The sequence below is a fragment of the Emiliania huxleyi genome (genome assembly GCF_000372725.1).
Source record: "Emiliania huxleyi CCMP1516 unplaced genomic scaffold EMIHUscaffold_294, whole genome shotgun sequence".
NCBI lineage: Eukaryota > Haptophyta > Isochrysidales > Noelaerhabdaceae > Emiliania > Emiliania huxleyi.
In genome coordinates this window covers 108327-122686 of record NW_005199821.1, presented here as the reverse complement: position 1 = coordinate 122686, position 14360 = coordinate 108327, and the positions used below count along the sequence as shown (strand labels likewise).

Here is a 14360-nt window from a genome sequence, read left to right as displayed (position 1 = left end):
AGCAAGCGAGAGCTCGGCCGCCGCCGCCGGAAGAAGCACCCGGGAGGCGCCAAACTCTACCGAAGGCGCGGCCGAGCCTCGGCGGCAGTCGCAGAGCTGGGGTTTGCATGCCGGTGTGCCACCACCAGTGCCGCCCTCCGACCTCGGTGGTGTATTGCACGCCCCGCGGCACAGCGCCACCGCTGCCTCATGCGGGAGCAGCCGCCGGCGCCGCAGGACTGTCTCCAGCACTGGGACCGGTGCAGCGCTCTTCCCGCAGCTAATCGCCTGCCTCGCACGGATCGCCCACCGCGCATCACTCTCGTTACGGGCTCGTGTGCCAATTACCCGCCAGGTGGCAGCGCCACGCGCCGAGAGTGATGGACCGCCGCGCGGCCTGAGCGGGTCTGTAGCTGAGGCGTCCACGCCTCTCGGTCTCTGCTCTTGCCACTCCTGCTTCTGAGGCGACGAAGGTGGCGATGGCCCGAGTGTAGAGGCCTCCGTCCGGGGGCGCTCAAGAGCCGACGCCTTCGCCTCCAGGTGCCGCGTGGTGGTGGCTAGCGGCTCCCAACCACTCTCCCACCTCACAAGCTCCGACGGCACGGGATCGCGGGCAGCGAAGGCGCCGGTGGCGGTGGCGTTGCGCATGGGCGGGCGGCGTGAGATGAGGCGCCAGAGCACGAGCAGATTGACTGACGACATCAGGAAGAGGCCCGTCTGCACGCGGGAGCCACCGAGGGCGCCAAGCATCGTCTCCGGCCCGAACGGCCCGAACGTGCCCGCCGCAAACTCCCTTTGAAGAAATACTTGCACGTTTGTGGCTCTTACGTACATTACCGATTTTTTTCTCTGAAGGCGCTTTTGACAGAAGAGGGCGCCCCGAATTTTTTTCTCCGCAGGAATTCTTACAAAAGGCCGACTCCGGCCACTGCCACGGCGGTCCGCCCCGGGGGGGCGCTCGTTCCCAGTTTGTGTGTATGGAGCGCATCTCGGAATTTGCCGCTGGCGCGGCTGCGGGCGCAGCCGTGGCAGGCGCGTACGTGGCGGCACGAGCCTCGCGTGCGTCGCAGGTGGAGCGCGACGAGTGCCACAGGCTGGTCGAGGAGTTGATTGCGAGCGCCGAGGTGGTGATCTTCTCAAAGTCGTACTGCCCACACTGTGCTAAGACCAAGGCACTGTTTGGCGCGAATGGCAACACGGCGAAGGTGACACTTGAGACGCCGCCGCACGTCATCGAGCTCGACCACAGCCGAGATGGCCCGGCCATCCAGGCTTGCCTTCTCAGAATGACGGGGCAGCGTACGGTGCCTTCCGTCTGGATCAAAGGCCAGCACGTCGGCGGTAATAGCGACGTGCAGGCCTTGGCTGAATCTGGCAAGCTCCAGAAGATGCTCTACCAGGAAGGCAAACTGCCTTCTGCCCCCCTCCCCTGAATTTCACGCCTGATACCTTTTCTGATCACTGATGCGCCCTAAATAAATAAATAAAACGGTCAAACTCTGAGACGAGATGGGATTTAGGGACATGTGTCCCCGCCCTGCACGATCTTGGTGTGAGGGATCTTCAATCCGTGTCCCCTCACCCCTCGTCACAACCCGAGACACGGAAGAGAGGTAGAGCGGCAAGCGCAGAGTTGGGCTGGAGTTGGGGCTGCACGGCGCTACGGCTGCGGCTACGAGAGGTAAACGAGCTCATCAGTTTTTTACTGTTTGTTCGGATGAAACACGTTGCTCTTGCGTGTACACGTGGAGTCCCTGGACGCTGGACGAGGCATTACATGGCAAAACGCCGACCCGCCCCCCCGCCCTGGCCCCAAGCCCACCTGGGCCTAGTCCTGAAACTCCTCTCTACACAAACGCGACGACACGAACGACCCCGCTATGTGGTTGGCTCGGATACGGCATATGGGCATAGTGCCCGCACAAGCATCGTGCGCCATCTACTATCGCCCATCCACCAGCTTGCAAACTCTCAGCCGCCGGGTGCGAGTGCGGCGAGGGAGAGATGCCCTGTCGACACGGCGGCGCGCTACATCTCTGCGGAGCCCTGCGCCTCTGGCCCGGGCGGCGGGAGCATCCACGCCATCCGCTGCAGGCCCTCCTCGATCCGGCCGCAGGCGCCAGACGCCGAGGCGGCGCCCGCTCCAGCCCCCTCTCCCTCGTCCATCGCCTCGCCCCCCCCCCCCTCCTCCTCCTCCTCCTCCTCCTCCTCCTCCTGCTCCTCCTCGTCATCGTCGTCGTCCGCCTCCTCCTCCTCGTCGCCGAGCTCCGCCCAGCGCGCCCACCCAGCCTCCTCCTCCTCCTCCGACATCTCGTCCTCCTCCTCCTCCTCGTCGCTGTCGCCGAGCAGCCGGCGCACGGAACTGGCGAGGCTGCCTCTGGCTGCCGAGGAGGACCCGCACCCGCCGCTCGACGAACCTCCTCCCGCCCCGAAGAAGAAGGGGTGCCCGAAGAAGGAGTGGCCGTACGGGGAGGAGTATGGCGAGGAGGAGGCCGAGGCGGCGGGCGGCGCCGAGGGCGCGGCGGCGCCGGTGCTGCTCGCGCCCATCTGTGTCCCCCACTCGTTCCACCAGATCTTGTTGAAGGTGAAGAGGATGATCTCGTCCTGCAGCAGGTAGAGGAGCGACTCCGTCCTCCGACTCCCCATCAGAACCTGCGGGCGGGCAGAGGGCAGGGGGGGGTGGGGGGTGGGGGGTGGGGGAGGAGAAGGGGGGATGCGAGCACGAGAGGGCGAGCGGTCGGCGCACCGTCCGCACCGCCTCGCGGAAGCCGAGAGGGAACTGGGCGTGCACGGACGGCGACCACATCTTCCAGCGGACTCCTGCGGCAGCCGCCTCGGGTCACGCCTCGGGAGGGAACTGTGCGAGCGGCTCGATCACACGCTCGCCGCGCCGTACGAGACGCGGCCGACGAACTCCCGGTTCGGCCGCCACGGCCTGCCCCAGAAGCCGGACGTGCCGAATGGGCGGTACGAGAGGTGCGCCATGCCCGAGTAGACGACGAATTGCGGGTCGTGGTAGGAGATCGAGCGGCGGCAGTTGTCGTAGACGATGCCCTCGTCGCCGGGGAGGGCCTGCGGGCACCGCAAGACGGGACGCGTCGCTCTCTCGGGGAGGGGTTGGGAACTTGTGTTGGAGGTGTGCTGGCGGTGTGTTGGAGGGTCTAGGAATTGTCTGTTTGAGCACGCTGCAGGTGTGCTGGCGAGACCGAGTGAACGTAGAGGCCGAGCCTCTCTCCCGGCTTGAGGCGGAGGGGGCTCTGGAGCCGCAGCTCGACAAGCTCGTTGTGCGATCGGGCGTGCGTCTCGCTGTACACCTTTGTCCACGCCTCCTCCGTCTCATGCTTGCCGGAGAATGAGCCCGGCGTCGTCCATACCGTCATCGGACCGAGCGCGCCACGAACGTGCACCGACGAGATCTCAATGTACTCCACAGGCCGCTCAGTCTCGCACGCGAGATCAAACATGATGCCGCAAAAGGTGTGGTCCTCGTGGTCGCGCGTGTCGCACGTGAAGTTTTCGTGTACGAGCTCGTCTGCAACTGCGTCGAGCTGCAACACGCCGTCGATTGTCATTGCAGCAGCGGTGATCGCCGAGCCGACTCGATCAAGACGGGGGGGTAGTGTACGAACTTGCTTCCTCCACACCCAGTGCCCAAATCCACAAGTGCACCGGCCCGGTGCCGTGGGTGGGTGAGCAACCTGCACCCCACTCCCTCCCTCCCAGACACAACCCGCACACAACCCCCACAGCGTGGACGACTACGTGTTCAGAAACACCAAGCAGCGAGGCGAAGGTGAAGGGATCATATAAAGGGGCTGTGTGTGGGGCAGAATCTTCATCCGGCTTATCTGTGTGCTCCATCTAGCCTGGGGGGTCGGAGGAGGGGGGGCAGAAAGAAGGGGTAAGATATGGGTGAGGCCAGCTACAAGTCGGACACCCTCCAGTCGTCAGAATACTCCTCGGAGCGGTAGGTGTCCTCCTTCCTCGTCGTTCTCGGTCTGCATCGCCTCGCCGGCCGTGAACCTGAACACGGCGTCGGCCGGCGCCGAGGCGCCGGCGGCCGTCATCAGGTGCATGACCATGCGGTCGCGGCATGCCGCATCAACCTTGCCGCGCCCGGCCAGCTCGTTCGCGAGCCAGTCTGGTGCGACCGTCGTCGCCACGGTCCCCTGGGGAACTGTGGCGTACAGCTTGCTGGGGCCGCGTGGTCGATACCCGTCGTCCATCTCCGGGGGCAGCGAGTATTCGACCCCAATGTTGGACCCGGCCTGGCTGTGCGCCTGCGCAGCTGCAGACCGCAGCCCGGCCATCACGTACTTGATGTTCTCGCGCAGCTGCGCGCGCGGGGGCTCCGCGCGCTCGGCCTCGCCGGCCTCCTGCGCCCGGCGCGCCTTCTGCCGGGTCTTCTTGGCCTTGCGTGCCGCGGCCTTTGCCGCGAGCTGCTCCTTGGTGAGCTCCTTCTCCTTTGGCGCGGTGCGCTCGATGTACGAGCGCTCCGCCGCCTTTTCCGACTCGCGGTCGCCCGCGGCCTTCTCGTTCTTCAGCTCGATCTCGATGGTCGCGTAGCCAGTCCTTATCAGCCTGACCTGCGACGCACCGAACAACCGTGCGACACACACCGCGTCCTCCAGTTGCACGCGATCCGAGCGATTCCAGGGTCCGCTGCGCATCCCCGGCGGCACACACGACGGGGTGGTCGCGTGGCCGGCCGGCGCTTGACTAGTTGCAAATACGGATGCTGTGGAAACGATGAATTTTGATGTTTTTTGTCCGTGTTGCTCCCAGCGCCCTCGCCCGCGCTCCCTGAGGCCATGGCTGGTGCTACTAGTATGGGGGGCTACCTGGCTACCGCGAGAGCGACCCAGCTCGTCGACATCGTCCCCGATGATGGTGCGCCTCGCAATTGCTCAAGACAAAGTCAGCCTCCGGAGGCTATCGTCGCGTCGAGCCGGCGGTGGCCGTGACATGTGGTTCCACCACCCCTCGTAGGCTCTGCCTCTGATCATACATCCGAGGTCGCTGTGCGCTGGTCTGTGAGAGGTTGACACAGAAGATCGCCTCCCAGAAGTCCGACGGCCGGTGCAAGTGGCGCGGCTGTGTCATGGGGTTGGACTCAGGGAAGGTGTCCTCGACCTGGTCGGTGTTGACGCCAGCGACAAAGCCGCCGACGACGCCGTCCGAGTCGAACGTGCGGGTGACAGAGTCGGCCAGCGCCGCCCGCACCTCCGAGTGGTCGGCCGCGGTGGAGTCCGACTTCTTGGCGAAGGGGTTGTGCGGGAGGGTGCGTCCGGGGTGCTTGGCGCACACCTTCTTGTACGAGGACTGGGCCATGCGCACCTTCGTCTCGGGGTCGATGCGGTCGGGGAGCTCCTCGAGCACCTTGGCGACAGGGACCCCCTTGCAGATGAGGTCGCCCGCGCACTTGCCGCCGTGCAATCCGCCGCAGTGGGGGCACGGCTTGCGCCCACCGGCTCCGCGGCCGCCGCGGTCCCCGCCGCCCTTGTCGGAGTTGATCTGCGCCTGGAGAGCGGCGACCTGGGACTCGGCGGCCGCGAACTTCTCCTTGAGCGCGCCTTGCGAGGCAACCTCCGCCTCGAACGCCGCGTGCGCAGCCTCCTTGGCCTCGTTGGCGCGGTCCGCGTTGTCTTGGTCGAGGATGCCCTGCATCGCGAGCGTGGACGCCTTGAGGCCGTACGTGTTGTTCGACATCTCGGCGAGTCGGCGCTGCATGCTGATCTGCACGCGCATGTTTGCGCCGAGCGTGGCCCCCTTGGCGCCAATCGCGTCGAGGATGTATTCCTCGACACCTCGTCGGGGAGGTGCCACTGGGAGCCCTTGAGCAACTTGTTCGCCTGCTCGATGCCGGTCTTGTACTTGGCGAGGCTCGCGGACGTGAGGTCCTTGAGAGCGTCGGGGGAGATCGCCTTGTCGAGATCCGCGCGCAGCGCCTTCGTGCGCACGTTCTTGGAGTTCGGGTCCTCCGACTCGATGAGCGACTTGATCGCCGCGATGCCCTTCTTGATGTCGTCGTAGTGGTCGGCGTCCTCGTCCGCCAACAGCTCGGTCAGCGTCTCGTCGTCCTTGACGGCGTTCTGCAGCGCACCGTAGAGATGAGTTGGCGGGACAGGGTCTTCGACAGGTTTTCGAAGAACGTGTCGATCTAGGCCGGGATGTCGGCCGTCTCGCCGGCCGACTTGTAGCGCACGCGCATCGCCACCGCCTCGGCCTCGCGCTCCGGACCGCGCCCGGCCGGATGGTGCCCTCTTCGGTGATGTCGAGGAGGTACTTGTGTTGCTTCGCCGAGGTCCGCAGGTTGCGGAGCCACTCGGTGTGCTCCCGCTCGGAGCCCAGGTTGTAGGCCGGAATCACCAGCTTGAAGCTCCAGCTTGTGTCCGTCGACGACATGTTGTCGTAATGTCCCGGGGATCGTTGCCCCGCCGCCACCAACTGTGAAGTCAGTGACCACTCACAAGCTGTATCCAAATTACTGACAGAAATAGACTGCCAAAACTTACAAACAAGTGTCCTCCGAAGTGTCCTGTCCCGCGGCCCTGTGGGCCACCTTGACTATTCGCGGTGAGATCTACGGCTGCGGGTGAAGGGCAAAACCGCGCCGCTGCAGAACGGTTTTTGCAAAACCGCGCCGCAGCGGTACGAAACTGCACAGGTGCAGTCCCCGAGTGGTAAGGACACTATGTGTGTGTGTGTGGCCGTCGACTAGACGGCTGCGCGGTCGTCGGTCTTCAACATGTGCGAGCTTTATCTACGCGGCGACGAATATGTGCACGGCTTTGGTCCTTCATCCCTCCGGCCCACTGGCAGCCTCGCTTAACGCGGCGACGTAGACTAGCGCCGCCTCGGCTGCCGCCCGCGGGCCGCCGCCCACGGCCGCGCGCAGGGGCAACACGACCCTCTCGTCAAAGCTGGCGGCGGACAGCCGCAGCAGCCCACTCGCGTGCAGCAGCTGACAAAACGCATCCGACAAAGGCTCGGGCAGTGGCTCGTCGTCCTCGGGCGGCAGGGCGGAGGCGAGCGGCGGGATCATGTGGATGACCAGCCACTCGGCCAGCGGCGCGACGCGAAGCTCCCTGCGGCCGGCCAACGGGGAGGGCGCTCACAGGGGGCGCAGCGCGGTGCTCTGAGGCGGGCCGCGCGCCGAGAGAGGCGGCAGAGGTGCTCCGGCGAGAGGCCGCCGCCAAAGCTGCTCGTCTCGGCAAGGGCCGCCCGCCACTCCTCGTCGGGCAAGGCGGTCGCGGCTGCGGGAAGCTCTCGCCCGAGCAGCAGAGCCCGTTGGAGGCTTGCGAGGAGAGCGGCTCGGCCAGGCGGGTCCAGCGGCGCGGGCGCGGGCGCGCCCACTGCCTCCTCCGCATCCACAGCGGCGCACGCCGCGAGCACAATGCTCGGAGGGAGCACCTCTGGGCACGGCAGCGGCAGCGGAGGAGGCGGGTCGACCAGGTAAGGCAGCGGCGCAACAAGCTCGCGCACCGGAGTGCGGACGAAACAAAACTGCAGGAGCTCGCTGTCGGGGGTCTCGAGGTAGAGGTGCCGCGTCGCGAGCTGAGCGATCGGCTCCTGCTGCATGCTCGAGGTTCTGTGCGGTGTCGCCGCCAAGCAGGAAGCGGAAGGAACGAGTAAAACTTGCGCGCACGACCCGGCGGACCCTGTCCTCCTCCCCTACAGTCTGTTGCGGGCATTAAGAGACCTTTAAGAAACCACGGCGCGCCTCAGGCGCGGCCCCACAAGAAAGGGCCCACACACCTCACACGAGTGTGAACAGGACGGCCCCGCTCAAAAATTTTCTCTTCGCCCCTTGCGGCGCGCGCACTTGTCATTTGCCCAAGTCTGCGGTGTTCTGGGCGGTGTGGATGGAGGTGTGTGCGTCTTCCTGTCATCCCAAGTGGGTGGCAGACTGCGGACTGGCGACATCCCTCATCCGCTCATCCGTTGGCCTTTCCGAGGGTTTCCGGCAACCCAGAGGGAAACCAGAGGGTCCCCAGCACTTTGCGTTTCCGGAAGTTTCCAGGGAAACCAGTGGGTGTTTGGTGCTCCATTCTGTTTCTCTCGAGTTTCCCTCGGGAAACTCGCGAGTTTCCCTGAGTCTGAGAGCTGGTCTGGGGCAAAATCTGGGGCAAAATTGAGGAAATCGGCACGATACCCAGGTATCTTCCAGGTATGCCGGGGGTTTCCAGGTATACCCGCAAAATACCCGGTATTTTGCCGATTTTGGCCCCAAAACAGCCTCAGACACGGCTCAGAGCCCCCCCAAAATGACGAATTCCACGGAGTTTCCCCGGGGTTTCCCGAGGAAACTAACTAGAGGGTGTTGTAGGGAAACGAGCAGGAAACACGGAAAGGAAACCAGGTAGGGTGCGAGAGGAAACCCTCGGAAAGGCCAACGTCATCCGGAGCGGTCCAGCGCTTCCTTATGCTTATCCTATTGTCATTTTACCTAAAAATTCCTAGATCCCGGCTCTGACCTGTGGTGCCGGCCGAAGCTAAGAAACCACGGCGTGGGGTGGGTGGGGAGCGCAGCTCCTGCCTGCGTCCTGGGCGAGCACGTTAAATTCTTTTCTGACCGTACACACTTCTGTGTTCTGCTCATGACACATGAGGCGGGACGTCGTTTCTTATTTTTCGCGGAAATCGTTTTGGTTAATGACTACGTTTTCTTAGTGCCCGCATTCCAGTTATTCGTCCGGGGGACGGACGCGCGGGTATCGGCCGAAATATCTCTCGGGTCAACGCTGCATGGAAATGACTTTGGCAGTTGTCGTTTTCGTTCTTGCCGATTGCGTGCCGCTGCGTAACCCGCGAAAGATCCACGATCCGCCATGCGCTAACCTTCCCATTGTGTTCTCACCACGAGACAACGGCATAATGGGCGCAAGTCATATTGGTGCTGTCCGTGCCGCTCGCCTCTTCAATCCCAACAACCAGATTGTGGTCGTATTGAGCAATCGTAGTGGAATGTTGACGGCAGAGCACACGGGCTGGGTGAAAGATTATCGTGCAGTGCTGCTGACCATGGAGAGTCTCGAAGCCACTGCATTCACAGCCGCTGACTGGCGTGGAATAATACATCTTCAGGATCTCTGGCCATCGGTGCATAGCACTAAGGAAGGTAAGCGACGGCCCCCGCTTGGCTACTACACACGGTACGCCTATCTTGCCGCAGCGTGGCGCACTCTACGTCTAGATTCTGCTTTGCACATTGAATTGGACGTCATCCTCACAGCAACACTCAGTGAGCTCTGCGCCGCAACGGGCTGGCCAGACGCGTACGGCAGAGCGCGCCTGGATGCGACTGCCGCAATGCATGTCCGTGTGAAGAATTCTATGGAAAGGTGTCCAGCCCCGACGAGCTATGGAAGCGTGCACGCCAGCTTCATGAATGCCGAATACGTTGCTGCTTATTGGCGAGAAGTCGTCCGATACAACTACTTGCGCAAGGGCGCCGACTCAGGGGGTGACATGCGAATTACTGGCGTGCTCAGAGAGAAGGGCATGTGCACTGCTGCAACACTCACGCACTCACTGCCGCCCTCGGCCTGCGGGGTGAGCAAAGCGTGTTTGCATGGACTGCTAGCACAGAATATCATCATTCCTGCGTGCGCATACGCTGAGAGGAACTTGACGCGAGCTGAGGGCGACGCAATACCACGTGGGGCCAATCTCATGCCATACTATGCACCACCAGAAGAACCAATGACCATCCGAATTAAGCACCTGGATGGTGGGCTCGCTACGATAAAATCGCGCGTCCTTGTAATGACGCCGAACGGGCTGACGAATGAGTCCAAAAGGCGTGCTCATGGACGTGCTCTATACTTGCACTTCCATGCGCATGCAAAGCAACGGACTCTCGGTTTTTTGAAGTGCTTCTTTCTTGAGCGTCCGTGCCAGCCCAACTTTGTTATCCGTTAGATAGCAATTACTACAACCGAAAACATGAACGGACCTGAGTGCGGATGAAGCCTGTGGCCATTGACAATAAATGGGCATTAAATAAATAAATAAAAACGGACACCTCTACTGTGAGATGGGTAAAAAGGAACAGATCCCCGCCCTTGCGATCTTCGTGCAGGGTGTAAATGGGCATTGACAAATAGATACAAAAAAGCTTGGCAGAATCGAGCAGAACGATCACTTCTTGATCCCATGTGGGACAGAGCGCTGTGGAAACATGGAAAATCGATCACAGCGCCGCTCGCGCACACGTCACTAAGGCGAGCCTCCCATGTTCCTACCGTGGCCCAGCTCTGGGTGCGCAAAAGCTTTGCGCTTCTGCACGTGCAGCATGACTAATTGAAAGCTGAAAATCTCGGGGGTACGACTGCCCCCAACCCCGAGGGGTGGGGGCGGGGTCGGGGTCCAACGTGACCCGGCCCATCGCCTCGGCAAAGGCCTTCGGTGTGATTCCACGCGGTGTCGTCGAGCGAGAGTGCGGTAGCCGCAGAGGTGATGGCGTCGACATCGGTGGAATCGGCAGGGTCAAGCAAGGTCAATGACAATGTACAATGTCGATAGCTCTTTCACGCCGGATCCCCCTATTGTCTCCGATGTTTCGCGCCTGCGCGCTCGAACCCTCGTTTCCTATTCACTCGGTCCCCCAGCGGAAGAGGCCTCGCTCCTATTGGAACACTCCAACATCAGATTTGCCTCGCGCGTCCCTTTTTGGGCCGGAAAGCTCTTTTCTTTTGGGTCGTGTGGGCACCCTATCTACGACGTCAATCAAGAACCAGCAAGCGGCAGACGCGTCCTCTTACCCTCGGCCCCAGTGGGGGGCGCCCACGCCGCCTAGCTCTGCGGACGGGCCCCTCTCCACCCTTCATTCTCATAACAAGGCTGCGTGGACTGCGGTGAGCCGTTGCGGCAACTTCACAGCCTTGCATGTGGCACTTCACAGCCTTGTTATTGAGAAGAAAATACGTCCTATGGCGCTGTGCGCTGGTCTGTGAGAGGTTGAGGTGCGAGCCCTGGAGGCCCTGGGGATGGGGGGGGACTACCCGCGGGCTTAGAAGGCCCGCGCGCAGGGGGGTGGGGCATTGAGACCGGTCATGAATGAGTGCGCGACACGCATGTTGCGAGCAGCGTTGTTGATGTTTTGCGCATCGCCACTGACGGCGGCGCGCGAGAGCTGTTGCGAGTGGTGTTGAAGATGATTCTCTTGGTTGGCGGCGCGATGCCGCCCTGGCTTTCGACGAGACAAATTTTGACGATTCCGTTCTTGACATGGAGCGCGTCGTAGTACTGTCCCTTGTGCTCTTTGACCCAGCCTTTGCTTCACAGCCCCTGCACCAGCCGTCCACCCCCAAGCCCCGGGGAAGCTCGTATGCCCTTCCATCTCGTCCTACTGATCTCTACGGGCGCCGCAGCGCTGCTGCAGCCTCCTCCGGCCCTCCACGGCGGCGGCTCGCGCCCAGTCGCCCTGGAGGTAAAGCGGCCTGAGCGGCATGTGCCCGAGCGGCATGTGCCAGCCTCGGCGGGCATGCCCATTGCGATCCCATTGCGTCCGATCCCATTGCGCTTGCACGCTCCGCGTGCCGGCACCGTCATGCAGCTATTTCCGCCACCGCGCCCGCCGCGGGTAGACGAGCTGCTCCCGCGCGGCGCGCCCTTTCGCGACGTCGAGCGCGACATTTTCCGCTACCTCGGCGGTCTCGCGGCGGTGGGCGGCTTCGCCGCCGCACTCTTCTTCTTCCTGTCTCTGGGGGCTCTGCCCGTGATTTTGTTGAGTGTGGGCGGGGTCGGCGCGATCCTCTACGCCAGCAGCGCCGGCGAGGGCGCCTTCTTCGCGAGGCGCGATGCTGAGTTTGGGTACAGTGATGAGTTTGGGGTGAGACTCGCCGCCGCCGGCACTCACAACGCCATTGAACTCACGCTGTCTCCAACTCATGCTACCGACTCCAGCCGCTCGCTGCCGCGCTCACTCCACCCCCCGCCGCTCGCACGCCCCTCTCTGCGCGCCGCCTCCGCCGCCGCCGCCGCCGCCGCCGCCGCCGCCGCCGCCGCCGCCGCCGCCGCCGCCGCCGCCGCCTCCTTGCTGGCCGCCTTTGCCAGCCGCGCGCGCCAAGCCGCATGAATGACGCCTCCTTCCGCCTTCCCGCCGCCCCGCAGCCACAGTGGAGGAGAGAGGAGTGGATGCGCGGCTGGCAACAGTCTAGTGGGCCAGACTTCCCGCCGCCGCCGCCCGGCGAGGCTTCCGCCGCCGCGGGAGAGGCCGGGAGCATTCTCGGAACCTTCCCGAAACTTTCCCTGTAGGCGAGGTGCCGCCGCCATGGGAGGGTGGCGACGAGCCGCCGTTCTGGTACTAGCGTCGCCTCCCTCCGCCCCGCGCCGTTGCGCTGACACGGGGGTTGTGGGTCTCGAGGCTGCGCATGCCTCATGAGGGAGCGCCACACTACTCAGTAGCACTTATTGCTCTGGGGGGGCGCGGGGCCCAGGAGGGCGTACCCATGCGGGGGGAGAAGCGGTCCCCCAGCCCGCCGCAGGCGCCGATTTTCGGTAGACTTTTGACCGCGCGGTGGCTAAGGGCTCCGGCCCGCAAGAGGCGCCCGCGGTGTACGCTCTGTGAGGGTAAATAAATAAATAAATAGCAGCATGGCATACGAGAGCAGGAGGTGAAAGGAGGTCACACAACTTCCAAGGACGCATGTGAGCAATTGAAGCACAGAAAGCAGACCGAGAAGCGAGATTTGGGCCAGGTACCAATTTTGTCGAATTTATTTCAAAATCTGCAGGCGCGCGGAGCGCCTGCGAAAAATTTGAAGAAATTTGCAGTCGGGCCTGATTTTCAACAAGATCTTTCAAATTTGCGGTGTGGAGTTGGGGGGTGTGGGTTAGGTTAGGGTTATTAGGGTTAGAGGGTTAGGGTTAGGGTTAGGGTTAGGGTTAGGGTCAGGGTTAGTCTGGCTGTGTCTGTATATGCCAGCGTTGCAGGGTTCTGCGCTGGGATCTGGCCGCACAGCGCCGACGACTAAGACTCAGCCCCACACGCTGACCTACGGCTTTAGGGTTAGGGTTAGGGTTAGGGTTAGGGTTAGGGTTAGGGTTAGTCTTCTTGCTTGTGTTTGTATGCCAGCGTTGCAGAGTTCTGCGCTGGGATCTGGCCCCAGCGCCGACGAGTAAGACTCAGCACCGCACGCTGACCCCACCAAATGCCGCCTCAGGGCGCCAGGCCGCCAGCCACTTCTTACACGCGGCCGGCGCCCTCTCGCGGCAAAAGGGTCGAGCGAGCGGGCAGAGTCGCGATGTCTGCGCACCCGCGTGCCGATGGGCGGCACACGCAACCGAGAGAGGCCCTGTCGCGCCGCCAGTAGCGTTCTCCGCACTCCCCACGCCACCAATTGCCGCCTCAGGGCGCCAGCCACCTCTTACTACTTACACGCGGCCGGCGCCCTCTCGCGGCAAAAGGGTCGAGCGAGCGGGCAGAGTCGCGATGTCTGCGCACCCGCGTGCCGATGGGCGGCACACGCAGCGGAGAGAGGCCCTGTCGCGCCGCCAGTAGCGTTCCGCACTCCCCACGCCACCAATTGCCGCCTCAGGGCGCCAGCCACCTCTTACACGCGGCCGGCGCCCTCTCGCGGCAAAAGGGTCGAGCGAGCGGGCAGAGTCGCGATGTCCCTGCGCACCCGCGTGTTCGCCGCCTATATGCTCTATCCTGTGCCAAGACGGACACATTTTGACAATCAAAATCTACCTCAAAATTTGCGGCCGCCCCTCGAAATTTGCTGATCAAAATTTGCGGTGGCCCGGATCGAAACCTGTACTTTGGCCAAAGCGAGATGAGGAACTTGAACAAAAATGCTAAAGGGCCGCCGCGGTTACTGTGCGTCTGTGTGTACTGTGAGAGCTCTCTCGGCCCGACATAAAAGTTCGGCTTTCACACGTGGGGTGCAAGGTGCGGATGGCCTGCTGGTGCTGCTCCTTGCCGACCCAAAAGTTTGGGCTTTCACACCCCCTTTGTTCTTTGACGGTTGGTCGCTTCTCCTTGTTTCCTGTTTTTGATCTGCACGAGGTATTGATTGAGCTGGTCCGCGGTGTGGGTTTGGTTGCTTTTGCTGTGTCTGTGTGCTGGCCGGCGGTGGGTTTAGTTGCTTAGTTGTTTGAGTGTTGGTCGCTTCTCCTTGTTTCCCTGTTTTTGATATGTGCGGAGGTATTGAGCTGGTCTTTGGTGGGTTTAGTTGCTTTGTTGTTTGACGGTTGGTCGCTTCTCCTTGTTTCCCTGTTTTTGATCTGTGCGGGAGGTATTGAGCTGGCCGGCGGTGGGTTTGGTTGCTTTGCTGTTTGACTCTTGGTCGCTTCTCCTTGTTTCCCTGTTTTTGATCCTGTGCGGGAGGTATTGAGCTGGTCTTTGGTCGTTCATGAGGAGGTCCAAGGTT

At 62.7% G+C, this 14360-nt stretch overlaps 4 protein-coding genes across 4 annotated transcripts; 2 read left to right on the top strand and 2 right to left on the bottom strand.

Annotated features, from left to right (window-relative positions):
• Positions 1 to 1073: 1073 nt before the first annotated feature.
• On the top strand, positions 1074 to 1373 carry EMIHUDRAFT_59127 (hypothetical protein; the record flags this gene model as incomplete). Its single annotated transcript, XM_005775761.1, has 1 exon — positions 1074 to 1373. A coding segment is annotated over one exon (300 nt), but the record flags the coding sequence as incomplete, so codon positions are not given.
• A 1480-nt stretch (positions 1374 to 2853) lies between these two features.
• EMIHUDRAFT_239765 (hypothetical protein) lies at positions 2854 to 3551 on the bottom strand (the record flags this gene model as incomplete). Its single annotated transcript, XM_005775760.1, has 2 exons — positions 2854 to 3051; positions 3186 to 3551. 2 exons carry the CDS (start codon positions 3549 to 3551, stop codon positions 2854 to 2856), a joined length of 564 nt encoding a protein of 187 aa, XP_005775817.1.
• A 3168-nt stretch (positions 3552 to 6719) lies between these two features.
• EMIHUDRAFT_444158 (hypothetical protein) lies at positions 6720 to 7591 on the bottom strand. Its single transcript, XM_005775759.1, has 2 exons — positions 7136 to 7591; positions 6720 to 7067 (listed from the first exon to the last, which is right to left on the bottom strand). Exons 1-2 carry the CDS (start codon positions 7558 to 7560, stop codon positions 6779 to 6781), a joined length of 714 nt encoding a protein of 237 aa, XP_005775816.1. The 5' UTR covers positions 7561 to 7591; the 3' UTR covers positions 6720 to 6778.
• A 3720-nt stretch (positions 7592 to 11311) lies between these two features.
• EMIHUDRAFT_444157 (hypothetical protein) lies at positions 11312 to 12708 on the top strand (the record flags this gene model as incomplete). The annotated part of the gene is made up of 3 exons (XM_005775758.1): positions 11312 to 11808; positions 12096 to 12177; positions 12246 to 12708. The coding sequence occupies 3 exons, from the start codon at positions 11312 to 11314 to the stop codon at positions 12291 to 12293; spliced, it is 627 nt and encodes a 208-aa protein (XP_005775815.1). The 3' UTR covers positions 12294 to 12708.
• Positions 12709 to 14360: the final 1652 nt, after the last annotated feature.